General features: G+C 30.2%; 1 protein-coding gene across 2 annotated transcripts; it reads left to right on the top strand.

The window, feature by feature from the left end:
- The first annotated feature begins 9,391 nt into the window (after nucleotides 1-9,391).
- Nucleotides 9,392-13,620, top strand: IRX9-L (Nucleotide-diphospho-sugar transferases superfamily protein). Of its 2 annotated transcripts, none has more exons than XM_028048604.2 (4): nucleotides 9,392-10,559; nucleotides 12,393-12,642; nucleotides 12,770-12,958; nucleotides 13,206-13,620. In XM_028048604.2, the coding sequence occupies exons 1-3, from the start codon at nucleotides 9,748-9,750 to the stop codon at nucleotides 12,938-12,940; spliced, it is 1,233 nt and encodes a 410-aa protein (XP_027904405.1). In that variant the 5' UTR covers nucleotides 9,392-9,747; the 3' UTR covers nucleotides 12,941-12,958; nucleotides 13,206-13,620. The 2 variants fall into 2 exon arrangements, with proteins under 2 accessions (XP_027904405.1, XP_027904404.1); XM_028048603.2 differs by having other exon boundaries at nucleotides 9,395-10,559; nucleotides 12,770-12,973.
- The last annotated feature ends 1,875 nt before the right edge of the window (nucleotides 13,621-15,495 follow it).

Here is a 15,495-nt window from a genome sequence, read left to right as displayed (position 1 = left end):
TATATATATATATATAAAATTTATGTTATAAATTATTTTTATATTTATGTTATTACATTAAGTTTCTTTCTTACAATCTATATTGTATGTAATTTTCATATATCATGATATAGTAAAATATAAATTATTTTAATTTATAATGATAATTTATTTTAATTAAAATTATCTAAAACATACTAATAATTGATAAAGAAAATAAAAAAATACATTGAAATATAAAACATAATAATAGAAAAAAAAAACTATAAACTTATTAAACTAATTTTTATCTTATAAATTATTAAAAGTATCTTTTAGTCAAATAAGTTAGTAATTAATTTATTGGTATTATCAAACACATTAAATATCTTTTCATTGTTAAAATTATAAAATAAAAATGAAAGAAATGTGTTTCATTATGTACTTTATCAAACTTGATTAATTGCGTGCTGGTATATTTTCATATTGATATCAGATCCATTATTAAGTCGTACGAAAAATCTAGTTCCTAATTTGAGTATCTTTCTTCGTAGATAACGAGTTAAAAAGTAAACATGCATGCACGATGATTTTGTAAGATAGTAAGACGGTAGAGTCTTCAATTTTTGAAAAATACTTTTACACATACAAACACAAAAAAAAAAATAAACATGTTGAAAATATAAGTATGACTTTAAATTTCGTATCGCATAAAAATGAAAAAAACTTAAGTAATATAAAGAACAAAATCTATAACCTTATTATTTTAAGTTTTTTTATTAAAATAGCATCAATTATTTATTTATTTATTCATATGAATCGGACTTTTAGTATATTTTATTTTTTAACTTATGGATCGCATAATTATCCTATGATAGAGATTAGGTAGACTAAATCATAATTAAAAAGTGAGATTTTTGTGAGGATAATGGTTGAGGGGAGATTGTTGCGGGTGACATCAATTGTCTTGTGTGACAGAAGGTAAGTAGGTCGGACCAAATTGAATCGTGACATTTGGACTGTTACGCTGTTAAATAACTAATATATATTATTTGTAGATTGTGTTTTTTTTAAAGGTGTGAAAGTATTATTTTGCGAAGGAGAAGGTGGGAGTGACATGCCCTACCTATAAGGGAGTCCTACATTTACGCCAAATAGAGCAAAAACCTACGAAGGCAAAGTCTTTGTTTACGGCCAATGATTTTGGAGGACGTTCATTACATACAGATTCATGCATCCACCCATCACATTGAGATTTCATTTCCTATTTCCTAGGTGGGAGTGAGGTGTCTTGTCTACCTACAACACAACCTTCACCACCACCACCAATTAATCATTTCTCTCTATTCTGCATTTTCTACACTAAAATCCACTCAAAAAACTTTACTCAATAACATTAATCCAATCCACACATTTTCTCACATTCACAACAATGTCTTTTTCTTTTTAATTATGTACAAAAACCTATGTGTATGTGTTGCTTGCTCATGCAACAACATTCTAGACTTAAAAAGTATATATAATATGCAGAAGATGCAGACGAAGAATGAATAATAATTGGAGCGAAGGACGAAAAAGAAGAACACAGAGCACGCTGCTAATACTATAATAGTCAATAGAATAGATAATAGAATAGGTTAAGTGTTGAAGTACCATTCAAGCCTTCAAAGATGCCATTCATGTGCTATTCACCACTACCACTACATCTCTTCTTAGGCCCATTCTCTGCATGCTAAAACTCACATCAACTTCAATCTTAATCAACAAAAAACAATTTTAATTATTAATTATTAATTATCGTGTTTGCTTCTGACAACACCAAATAAAAGGGTGTGCATGGCTACAGTTTGACCATTTTCATGGCTTCTGCAATGCAATTAATATCCATTAAATGCAACAAAGTTTCGTATAGGAAAGCTATAGGAATAGGATAAGAGAGTGTAAGTTTGAGGGTGAATGCGTGCATTTGTACAATAACCACAAACAAAAATGTCATGCTGTCAAAACTGGACTTTAGGCTTTATTGCTTTAGGCCATGGACAACTAGGTTTTCTTCTTTTCTGTGAAATCAGAGAGACAACTATAGTAATTAATTCTACTTTTTTTTTGTTTTTTTTTTATGTGGGAAGTATATGCATTCATTTTATGAATATGAATTAATCCCCATCAAAAAAATTAACGAAATTTTGATATGTCTTAAAACAAAAAGGCCAAATTATAGAGAACAAGTGTTTGTGTTGGTTTATTTATTACGATATGGATGAAGATGCAGACTTTATGCAGAAACACGTGGATACAGCACAGTTCTGTATAATTAATTAAAATATATATGCTGGTTTAATGAGAAAGTGATGTATGTCCCTTTAGAAAATCTGCCATAGAAAATAAAGAGATACTCTGAAAAAGAATAAAAGAGTAATAAAATAACAAAATTTAGATTAAGCTCTGTAGATTTTTATCAGCAGACTTTTTTTATTCACATGTAAATAAATTACTTATAAATAAGCATTTTTTATGGAATACGTATTCACGATTTCAAAATGTGAACTTGTTTTAAGATTTGTTTATAATAAAGTTTTTTTGATTGTGAATATCAGTTTGTTTTTTTATCTTTCTTTGTTCGTAATTGATGATTGGTTTGACCATATAGTTTTGTGTTAGTTGAAGTGAAAGTAAAGCAACAAGAATGTGTCAAATTTGCAATTAATTTGCCACCGCCTACCCAATGTAGTAGTGATTGTTTGAGATTTTATCAGTTTTTGGTAGCATTTGACCAATTTTCATATGTGGTCGTGTTTTGACCATTTGTCTTTGTTGGGGTGCATGGCCCACACTATTATTAAAATAAAATCACCATAATTAATTCTTTGAATTAATAAGTGATTAAGAATTAGTGCGCCAAACCAAAAGCGATTTCAGCAGAAAAGGAAATCCAAGAAGCTATAAACACCAATCAATGTTATGCATAGATACTAAAACTAATTCATTCAACACAAAAAGCACAAACAAAGTAATCATCATATACTATACTAACATAGCTCCTTCTTTTAATTTGTGAGTGGGGTTTGCAAGTGCAAAATTATCAATATTATTTATTCATTTCAATTCTAAGTTATGTATGAATTAATGATGAATGTTTTTAAAAACTCAAAGAGAAAAAAGTGTGATTTTGGAGAGTGAATTTGAAAGGCCTAAGTTGCCCTAGAAAAGAATATGTACTCTTATTGTTTAAGAAGTCTTATGAACTATAAATTTGGGATACGGAAGCTGAGTATATGGTAGCCATGGCTCTCCATTGCAATAAGATAATTGAGAGCTAAGAAAAGAGAAAAAGTAAAAGATTGTGTCCATCTTTTTGTCTTTCAAGTAAAGCGTTTTGACTTGAATTTGGACCAAGTCATTCTGTGGTTTATTTATGCGTAATGCATTAATTCTTCTGATCTTGGCATTGAGTAATACGGAAGCATAATTAACATTCTCATCACCTGCGTATCAACTTCTTCAACTTCTATCTTAGAAGCTAAGACAACATTCAAGACCAAGATACCACTAATTAAAGAGTTAAATATATTTTTCTCCCTCAAGTTTAAGTGAAATTTGGAATTAGTATCTTTTCAAAACTTTGACCAATTTAGTTCTTCATATTTAAAAACATGTGAATTTAGTTTTTTTAACCAAATTTTGTTAAGTTTATCTGACGACGACGTTCAAGCACATTTCATGATAATATTTGAATTGTTTACACCGTTTGACACATTTTCACTTCAATGTTAACTCAAATATTATAATAAAATATATTTAAAATATCAAATAAACTTAACAAAATTTAGTAAGAATGACTAAATTCATGTATTTATAAAGATAAACGACTAAATTGATATAAAATTTCAAATATAGACTAATTCCAAAATTCACTTAAAGTTGAGAGACCAAAAATATATTTAATATCCTTAATTAAAGGTGTAAAAGGAATAAAATAAACTAGCTTTTATATTTACTTTCATGAACCTCCGACTCCTTTTTTCAAAACGTTGCTCTCGTAACTAACTCAAGTTCATGAAAAAGATAATAACATAAAATGATTCCATCTGAATTATATTTCGTTCGTAAGAAAAGTACCCTGTGTAAATAGAGACTTTTTCTTCTTGCACAACACAATTTCTTTGTACACCTCAAAATTTCAGAATGCATATAATAAGACCTTTTAAAACAAGTTTTTCGGAACACCTTTACATTTCTTGGTTCCGAAATAAACTTTCTAAAACACATGAAATGCGTTCGCAAAAAAAATTCCAAAACACATTAAATGCATTTTGGAAACAAACTTTATGGATCGAGTTCTTTTTTCATTTTCTCTCTTCTTCTTCCTCTACATCATTCTCTTTTTCTTCTTGTTCCTTTGCAGCAGCAAACAATGGCAATGTTATGGTGCAGGTAATTATAGTGGGGTGCTAAAAGCAATAGTTTAAATTAAATTAAAATATTGGGCTTCATTGCTGGGCCTAAACAGTCCTGCTAAATGGACACTCTTGAAAGTGCTACTGTTTTGGGCTTTTATTAATTTTGTTTGAATAATACTTTGATGTTTGATACGATGTAACAAGAATCAAAAGCGGGAATAGTCAAATTCTTAAAGCATAAGTATATATATATATATTCGTAGATAACATGGTAACTAATGCTAATGCATAACCATAAAAGTGATATCAAAGGGATCGATGCTATCTTGATTAATTTCGTACATATGAACTGTTAAAGAGATAAAGGAAAATGATTTCTCATCTTATATTCGGATTTCCAGTTGAGACTTTCACTTTTGTACGTAGAACATGCTGCCGATAAAGGAACATCGATGATGACAAAGATTAAGGACATTTTTATTTTTTACACACCCATCCGGAGGTGCAGAAAGAAATCACGGAAGTGCATGAAGAAATACCCAAAAGGACATTAAAAACTTTGATTAAAAAGGTTAGTGGCCCAACCCATTTTATGTTGACATGCCTCTCGTTTGTAATGGAGAGAAGTTGGGCTCTATAGCCCATAAACAGAGAGAAAATCAATTATGCCGCCGAATCTTGTTTGAGAAATTGAAAACAATAACCAGAAAAAAAAACAAATATGTTAAAAAAATGTTATAAATAATGGTATTTTTATTAATATATTTTTGTATGCTCTTGTTTTTCTTTCTGTAATCTATAAGATATTTTAACAAAAAGATAAAAGAGAATATATATTTGATCATTTTATCTTTAGAGAGTTAGATATATGTGATTTAAAGTCCTTAAAATTATAAATAAGAAAATATACAAAAGAAATAAATTTGTTGGCTTTTATTGGAAGATGTCTATGTTTCTAAGAGGTAAAGAAAATCCAAATGTGGGAAAATGAATAAAAGAAAAGAGCAACATCTGCAAGTCAGTGTTTGGATGGAGAAAAAGAAGGAAACATTAGGTGTCGTAAGGAGATTCTTTAAACACATAATAAATAGATGAAACAAAATTTAAAATTTAGTGATGAAGAATGTGTTGAGTTATAAAAGGAAATCCAAACAACAACTCCAATCAGAATTGAGAAGAAGGAGTGAGAGATTATTGGTGATGGAGTTTGTTGCAGAGAAGAGGAGTGTGTGCTTTCAAGTGCTATGCTGGATGGGGCTCATATTGTTGCCAATTTCATATCTTCATTTATTTATTTATTATAAAAGCAACGACACCTTGGATTTTTATCTTTTTCTATTTTTTGTCGGAAGAAGATGAACCGACACTTAATATTTTTAAATAGTTATTTATTTTCTGATAAAATGATATATACTTTTATTTGTATTAAATACTTTTTATATGTGGAATATATTTGATGATTTACTTTTTGTTAACTTTTCTTATTTTAGAAATGTTTATGTTTTCAGAATAAACTATATTTACTATTTCGTCAACCAACCAGGTGTATTTTATAAAAATGTTTTTATACTAAAATCAACAAATGATTCATCGGTTAAAATAATGTAATTAATGTTGTACAAAAGTTCCAGTAATCAAGACTTCAATTTGTAGTTTTTTTTTTTCATGCACCTGTAATTAGGACATGTATAATTACAGTCCAAACACTCTTTTTAATTATGATTATTGACCTATTTTATGTTAATTAGATAATTAGGTGATGAATGTTATTACCATTTAGTTTGTGTGACAATAACTTCACACATGCTATATAAAAGATTCTGATGAAATCATGTAGATAATCGACAGAGTGACTTGGATTGTCAAACATCATCAAATCACATTTGTAAAGCCCTTTTTTAAAATAATCTCACACGATCGATGACTTAAACATATTTTAGAGATTTTTTTTAAGTAATCTCGCATGACCAAAAACTTAAACGTTTGATTACACGTTTATATATCTCTTTTAGAATAATTTTACATGACATGTTAGTTAACTCTACTGACTTAATCATATAGTAGATTTATTTTTACTCCAAGAAATAAATTTTTATTTGTAAAAGAAAACTAAAAGATCACGTTCCTTACAAATTGTATCAAAATTCAATGTGGGAATATCATATTTTTATTTATTTATTGAATAATATGTAAACTATTTTTATAATATAACAGTAGCTGAATTGGAAATATTTCATTTAACCAATGTAGTAATTAAAGCAATAACTCACTATAATCAAATTAACTAGATGTTACGACAATTGGTTAGTTATAACTTGCTAGTACTTTTAACAATTTATAGTATATTTAATAAAAATACATTAAATGTGTTAATCCATTTTACGTATTAAAGATGCTTATGGTTTCTATTTAGAAACTGAACAAGTAATTAATAAAAATTGAAAATATTTATTCAACACTACCGTTGTTAAATCACATAATTATGTATCTTTGTATCCTCTTTGTTAATCTCAGAACTTCAGATTGCATATATCGGTTATTCAAGTTAAGTAATTTGAGAACAAATGACTTTTTATTATTTTTTTAATATAAATTGTTCAGATATTCAACAGAGTTGATTAAGAATTAAAACAAATTTAAATGAAATAAATAATTGTTTACGTAAATAAAGAAATGACTCCTTAAAAAGTTAAGGAATCTCCTTTAACAACAAAGTCTTTTTTTACAGTAAGAATTAAAAAAATAAATAAAATTGAGAGCCTAAATCAAAATATTGTATTAATGCTGTTTTCTGGGAAATACGTATTATTCATCCCTAGTAGGGTTACAAAAACAATGCCGTTCTAGAAAAAACATGTTTTAACATGCTTAATGATTCTCAAAATTAACTTACCAGTGATATTAAAATTGATTTTAAGAAAATTGAAAAAAAAACATTACGTTAAATTTAATTGATTTTAAGCGTAACACTAGTAAAATATAGTAATAATTAAGCTGTGTTATAAGCGTAAACTATTACGAAGAAAGATGTTTAATAAAAAAAATTATATTTATAACCAAACATAAATAATTTTTGTTTCTAATAATGATTTATTTTTAATTTTTTTTAAGAACACTTTATTTTGAAACTTAAATAAATTAGTCAACTTCACTTAGAAATTAATCTCACTTTATCATTTGAATAACATCAATTAGAAACGAAATATGTATCATATATGACAATAAAAATTATCAACAAACATATTTATTTATTTTTTAATTCTAAAAATATTATTGAAATTTATTTACTTTTAATAATTTACAGGATACTTAACAATAAGGTTATTTTGATAATAATTATCTTAAATTATTATTAAAAAATGTAAATTTATTATATATTACCCATGCGTAATCATTCAACTTTTAATAAAAGAAACAAAGTAGTTTGTTTTTGAAAAAAAAAAAATCCAACATGCCACATTTTTTCAAATATGCTTTTACTATTGGAACTGGTTGAGGTAAGATTATGTGAAGCTAAACTAAAACTAGCTCAATTATATACATGATTCGTATTTTACAATTAATTAATATCGTATTAACTGAAATATTGACTCAAAGAAAATCTATCATTACCTCAATTTAACACGTGCTTTCCGCAGATGGTTAAAGATTAGACGCTGAGTCAATATTTTCTTTTATATTTTAATTTTCTAATTTCGGATTATTAAATTCAATAATACATTTACTGTTCTTTTAAATAAATTATATGTCGCTTTTACTATTATAATATATAGTTTGTTAAATACACATGATTTCTGCAGTCAATATATATAATTTTAACAAAAAGAAAGGGCACGAGATCAAAATGCCAGAAATATAAATAGAAGTTTTTTTTTTTTTTATATATTTCATTTATAAGTAGAAGGATTCTAAAAGAGAAAGGTTATTCACTTATAAGTTTAGGCATTCATAAAATGCTTCTTTCCATTCGGAAACAATAATTGTTTAAGGCGGCTCTAACATACTGGGTAAGAAATATTTAACTAATATATATCTCTATTAAAATGAATTTTTAATTACTTTTCTGTCTCTTTATAATAAAAGTAATATTATACATTTAATTATATTATTCAAAAATAAATTACAAATTATTAATTTAGACAAATTCATTTAAAATATAATATATATTTTAATGCTGTGTATTATTTTGAGTAAAGAAAATATAGACCACGGAAATAGATAAAAAGTAAGTTGAAAAATATAGGTAAAAAATAAAATTGAATGTTTAATTATTTAGTAAAATAAAAATATTTTTTAAAGTAGTAAGTTGAGAAGAAACAAGTAGAAAGATAAATAATTAACATAGATAAAAAAATTAATAAAAATATGTTTAACCATCTTCCTAACATTAATTCTCATTTTTCTCACTCAATCTAACAAATTAATTCTCTAACCTCTTCCTACCTGATCTCAACTAAATAAGCTCTGATCGTAGTAAATATGCCTATATAATTAGATATAAAAGTTCAATCTCTTACCCACATTTCTTTTTAAAAAATACAATTTAGTGAATCTGACCTTTCATTTAATATTTTTTTGCCTCAATTTAATGATTATTCCTTAAAAGTAGATAATGTATTAAAAGAAATATATTGAAAAATATATTATTAATGATTTCCAAAACTGAACTTTTTATATTGATAGTTCGTAGTTGAAGGTAGCGTGAAATTGCAACAGTATAAAACATTTCTCTTTTTTTATTTTAAACAAATAATATAGTAATTAATAACAATTATTTTTCATGTTCTTAAAATTAGAGAACATATTACTCACTATTAAGAATGTTGACAATAACTTTTTAACACTTCTTATCATTAATTAATATTTAACAAAAGGTAAAAATCATGTATTAAAATTTGATGGGTACTGAAAGGTGTTCAACTTAAAAATAAAAAACTGTGAGAAATTAATATTTCTGATTTATTTTAATGTACGTAATGGAGTTTAATTGTTTTTACGAGTTGCCCAGTGTGACGTCCCTACGTAGACGTATTTCGTTTTTGCCCGGAGGTGCAGCTGGTCTTTAACTGGTACCCGAACCCGACCCGACCCGGATGAGTATTTTGCAGTGTTTCTTTGTCTCCTGTTCTACATAGAAGCGACTCATAACTGAGTATTTAGCAATAGATCTCTGGTCTCGCTCTTTCTGGTTTCACTAAATCCTCTCTTCAAATACTTTCTCTATAATTCAATCCCTAATCTCATAGGGTTCTGGATCTTTCTCCCATTCTTTTCAATCTCTGATCCTTCCCTTTCCCTCCCTCATGTAGTGTTTTTTCAATTTCAGTTACCGCCATAAATTCATTTTTCTTTTTTTTTTTTCAATTTTTTCTGCGTCGACGTTAAATTAATGGCCTCGTTTCGGCGGACACTGTCGCCGGCGTATCCCGATCGCCAGTACATAAACGGTTCGTTTCCGGTTTCCTCTCCGACGCATAAGCTCGCTTCCGGGAACGCCAAGTACTCGTCGCCGTTGCCGGCGCTTGCGGCGGAGTTTCGGCGACTCGTCGGCGGTGTGTTCACGCGCCGGCACGGTCGGAAAGGGCAGTGGAGAAGGGCGGCGTTCAGGTGTGTTCTGTGCTTCTTCGTAGGGTTCTTGCTAGGCATGTTCCCGTTTGGCCACATGGCGGAGGACATTCGGTCGCACGAAATCTCGTTCGAGATGAAGCCGCCGCTGCCGCACGCGAACAACGCGCAGCAGCTGCGCCAGGAAGATCGCGTTCTGCGAAATCGCGTCGATGAGGGTTTCGTGATCGATCCGGTGAGCCTAAGCGCAGAGAGGGAGAGGCAGAGTGATAGGTTCGATTTTGTGCCGAGGAAGCCGCTGATTGTGGTGACGCCGACGTACGGCCGCGCTTTTCAGGCGTATTTCCTGAACCGGTTGGGGCAGGTGTTGCGGTTGGTGCCGCCGCCGGTGGTGTGGATTGTGGTGGAGATGAAGGCGGCGTCGATGGAGACAGCGGAGGTACTGAGGAAGACGGGCGTGATGTATAGGCATTTGGTGTGCAATAAGAATTTGACGGATGTGAAGGACAGGGGGGTTCATCAGAGGAACACAGCGTTGGAACACATTGAGCGTCATAGGCTCGATGGGATTGTTTACTTTGCGGACGATGATAATGTGTATTCTCTTGAGTTGTTTGATTCCTTGAGAGACATCAGGTGCTTACTTTGCTCCTAGTTGATTGGACTGTCGTTTTTTGTTTTGTTTTTCTTCGGCTTTCTAATTAGTTGGTCTCGTGGTGATTTGTTTGCATTTGCAATTTGCATCTGATCCGTGTTATCTTGCATTTGTGGAGTGTTAGTTGTTATTGTTGCTAGTATGAAACAAAGTTTTTACCTCCTGTTTGTTAGTTGCCTCTAGTAACTTACCGCTGGATCCAAGCGGTTGGCACCCCTGCTTTTCGGTAGCATTTGGCTTTTAGGTTTCGCTTAATGTAAACATCAATTTAGATAATTGAAATATGATTGACTTTGAGGTTAACCGAGGGAAGGGCCGTGGGATTCCATTCTTGGGTTCTAATGTGTTTTGGGGAACGCATTTGAGAAATTACTCTTATTTTGTTTAGGTTTCATTTAAATAATTACATTACTATATTTGTATATTTAGTTTTAGGATATTTAGCATCTCTTGGTAATAAAGTTAATACAACTGTCCTTTTTTGTGGTGTCGATTCATACTTTCTTTGACTTTTAGAAATATGTAGGCCCAATTTATATAAATTTCGCAATAAGCATTTTATAAGGGAAGAACTAGGAAGGCAAGTGATTCGACCTTTGAATTAGACGAGACACTATCTAAAATAGCTAAAGTGAAAAAGTTGATTTTAACTTGTGAAAAATGTTTGATTTATTTAACTTATTTTCTTTTACAGATAAGAAGTTTATTCAAGGTAGACCGCAATGAACATTTTTAATGTACATTTGTCTTTTTATAGACTTAACACAACTTATAATATACTTCTTGAGTTTTTCTTTATTATTCTTGTACCAAAATCTGCTATGTCCCAAATTTTCAGTAGAGTGGAAAACAATGGTTCTTGGTTTGTGGTTTCTTGTGGGATTTTTTGCCATTTGTGCATCTTTGAGTAGTCACGGAGCCTTTTCCCCCCTTAATTGATATGTTTTTACCTGTAATAGCAGTAATGTTGTATTGTCTTTGTTTTTTGTCTTCAAGAATTTATAAGGGAAAGGACGAAAACAACAAAAACCTTGTTTTCACCGTTTTCTTTGCTATTTCTTGAAAACAGGGAACTAAGTAAGGTAAAATCTATGTAATCATTCGAGAAAACATATTTACTGAATGAAAACCAAAATCTAACCAAATCTACCTTTACATTTTCATATTTTTGTTGACTTAAAGTTTTGGGGAGTGGAAGTTCCATTCCAAGGTTAGAGCTAGTTACAAGCCTCAATTGTACTAATAACGAGCTTCTGTCCAAAGAAGGAGCTTTATTGATGCTATTGTCATCTTTATGGTTTAGAAATAGTTTTTATGTAAAGAATTCCCACGCATCATTATCTTTATTTATGAAGATTCCATTTTACCTTCAACTTCAAAGTAACTTTAAGATTAGAGAAAGAGATTAACTTAAACTTCGTCTGTAGCCACTCTTCCTGCTTGGTGAATAACCTCCTTCTAAGTGAGATCCCTTGGTGATGCCTAGGAACTAGTTGAGTAGTTGCAACTAGGTAAAACCGCTTGTGGTTTGGGCTTATGTCCTAATCCCCTACGTAAGATCTTCCGGTAATCCCAAAATGTCATAGGCGCCCTTGGGGGTGCCTACCCATTCTACCTTTAGTCACCAAATTAGAAAAGCCAGGTCAAAAGCCACCTATTACCTAAAGGAATTCAAGTATTTGGAATTGTTAATAACGTTAAGCTTTCTTTGAGACATATCTGTTGGTTTTATAAGTGTGCAACATGTAATAATGAATTATGTCCTATCTTGTAAATTTGAATTCCTACGTTCTAATGTTGAACTGATTTTATAGCCGCTTTGGCACTTGGCCTGTTGCCATGCTTGCTCCAAGCAAGAACAAGGCCATTTTGGAGGGTCCTGTATGCAATGCAAGCCAAGTGATCGGATGGCATACAAATGAGAAAAGTAAAAGACTTCGTAGATTTCATGTTGATATGTCTGGATTTGCATTCAACAGCACAATCTTGTGGGATCCAAAACGATGGCGGCGCCCTTCTTTAAATCCCATTAGACAGTTCGACACAGTGAAGGAAGGTTTTCAAGTATGACTTCTATTCTATGTCTTTAATCTGACATTTAGTTGGTCTTACTATTTAATATTGTTTAAGCCATTTAATATCATCAGCAATTCTTATAGTCATTAAACTCATGTAACTTTTGGTTTGACAGGAGACCACCTTTATAGAACAATTGGTTGAAGATGAAAGTCAAATGGAAGGCTCACCTCATGGCTGTTCCAAAATAATGAATTGGCATCTTCATTTGAGTGCTCATAATACAGTTTACCCAAAAGGTTGGGTGCTTCAGAAAAACCTAGATGCTATCATACCTGTCAAGTAATCCTCCACCAATTCTATTGTGAGTGTGTGATAGGTATGATCTGATTTGTAATGTGCATATAGAATCTTATCTGTAATTCTTAAAGCGAATACAGGATGCATTTTAAAGTGATACTGAAGAAATTAGAATGTTAACTTGAGAAATTTTGCTCCTCTCGGGCCTCACATCAACTTGAGATTCCTTTAGTTTGTGAAATTATTAAAAGGTTTAATAATAGCTTTAACACCATGCGAGACAAAATTAACTTGGCTTTTGTTCATGACAGTTTGCCCATATTTGGTATTGGTTCATCACAGAATATATGGATACATGAGTTAGCCACCATTGGCACTAATGCATTGTGTCGCCGGGCGGACAGGAACAGGCTATTGATTTTGTTCCCGAAGTCTCTTGCACAAAAATATTTGCAAGGGAAAATTTTTGCTGTTGTAAAGTATGTACCTTATTTCTTTGGGAGAAATAGATTCTTGGAGAAGAAAAAGAAAAATACTCTTTTAATTGATTGTTGGATTTCAATATTATACACAACTATGTATAGGTGGATATATCTTCTGGGGGCCAATTGATGGCATCCCATACTGTTTCTGATTTAGGCAGTACATCAAAATCTGCAGAGGGTAATGTCTCAAATGTACACTCTTTTCCTTTTATTCTTTCAATTCATGCTATTCTTCTCACTACTTGCTTTATTGCCTTAACCTCTAAATAGGTTAATTATCAATTGCCTGCTAATCTTTAATGAACATAGGTTAGTTATTTATTCCATTAGTAACTTAGTATTCACACTTTATAAAAATAAAGATAAAAGTTCCTAGTTAATGTACTTTATTTTCTAAAGTGTTGAATATTTATATATTAAATATTTCATTAATAAGTATTAATAAGTATCGATAAAATATCTTAAAATATTAGATATAGTTTGTGTCAAACATGGATATATGACACAAATTAAAGTATCAATATCAGTTTAAGACTAATTAAACATAAAGTGAGAAGTAATATAAAATAAATAAAATTTTTGTGTAAAACTAATATTTATAGTTTTCTTTAGAAATTTTAATATTATTAATTTATAATTTTTTTTTCTTAAACTCTTGACAGGTTCTTTTTTATGAAAGCTATCATAAACGAAACCAGCTAACTTTACTTTGTTCTGGGGGGGGGGGGGGGGGGGGGAGAATAATGATATGTTAAAATTCAGAACTTTCCAGTTACAATATAGCAGAAACAATAGTAACACTGGGATCACTTTAGTGGTGTGCAACTATCGTATACAGAAAACAATATCTAAAAAAAGTGAAATTTCGTATCATTAGCATTTACAGTACAACGGGTGACTTTAAGTGAAATTACAAATAATATATACGTAAATATATAAACTATTAGAGTAAAGTCTTGTCTCCATCTGGATTGTGGGATATTATCATAATTGAGTTTGAAATTATAAAATGATAACTAAATATCTAAAACTAAATTCTGCACTGAAGTTCATCTTTGTGATTAATCACCCTGCGAATTAGTCACTGTACATTGAGAATCCCTTACAAAATGATAAATGTATGGCTAGGATGTCACGCGCCACCACATGTACTGTAGTTTATAAAGTAATAAAAATAAAATTACTAAATGTACAGTATCTCGAATGGCATATTTAAATTTTGAACATTCATTTGACCTTTTCTATTACTAGAAATTACTATGACAATGTTTCACAACTTTAAAAACCGAAGGTGTACCAAAATCACTAAATAACGATTGAATAATTAATCGATTTTAAATCACAGTGCAAAGAAAAATTAGCTGTAGCACATTTGATAAATTTGACTACTCAAGAGCAACCAATGAAGGAGATAAAACGTTCGAGTGAACTAAATTATTAAATGATTACTAAACACGTGTTTGACGGTCAAGTTAGCCTATATCTTTGATGTCCACCACGTGATATTCATGTTAAATGAATCAAAATGATAACTATAATTGTTTGACCTTTTCCAATTCACATCAATAGAAACTAAAATGAAACATTTAAGAACTATTATAAAACATTTAGGAATCAACATGAACCACACATCAAAATGACAATTGTCATTTATTTTCTTCCACACGATCGAGCTCAAATGAAAACATTCAAGGATGGAAGGATCCAACCAATTGCTTTCAACGTATATGGAACCAGAATAAATGAGAACAAAAATTATTTTAAATTGTGTGCTTTCTTTCCTTTTCTGACTAGAAACATTTCAAGTTCAAGTTTAAGCGTTACAATTTTATGAAATATTCATATCTGCTTTTAAAATTAGAGTTAACTAACTTTAACATACAGCATTAACTCCAAACGATCAAGTACTCTCTGAATAAGTTTTAAACATTTTTCTGACCTAAAGCAAGACTAATGTCAGAATATCTTCTACGTCATCAAACTAACAAGTCATATAGGATTTTGTTTATAAATTTACCAGAAAACTCCCCACTTAATTTGAATAAAAAGAAACTTCTAATTTGAATATCCAAAAAATATTAAAAATCAGACGATAACCGGTAACAGCTTAAGTTAC

The sequence above is a fragment of the Vigna unguiculata genome, chromosome 9 (genome assembly GCF_037176805.1).
Source record: "Vigna unguiculata cultivar grain cowpea cultivar isolate G323 ecotype 2 chromosome 9, ASM3717680v1, whole genome shotgun sequence".
NCBI lineage: Eukaryota > Viridiplantae > Streptophyta > Magnoliopsida > Fabales > Fabaceae > Vigna > Vigna unguiculata.
The sequence above is the reverse complement of the archived record's forward strand: the minus strand, read 5'-3'. Positions and strand labels throughout refer to the sequence as shown.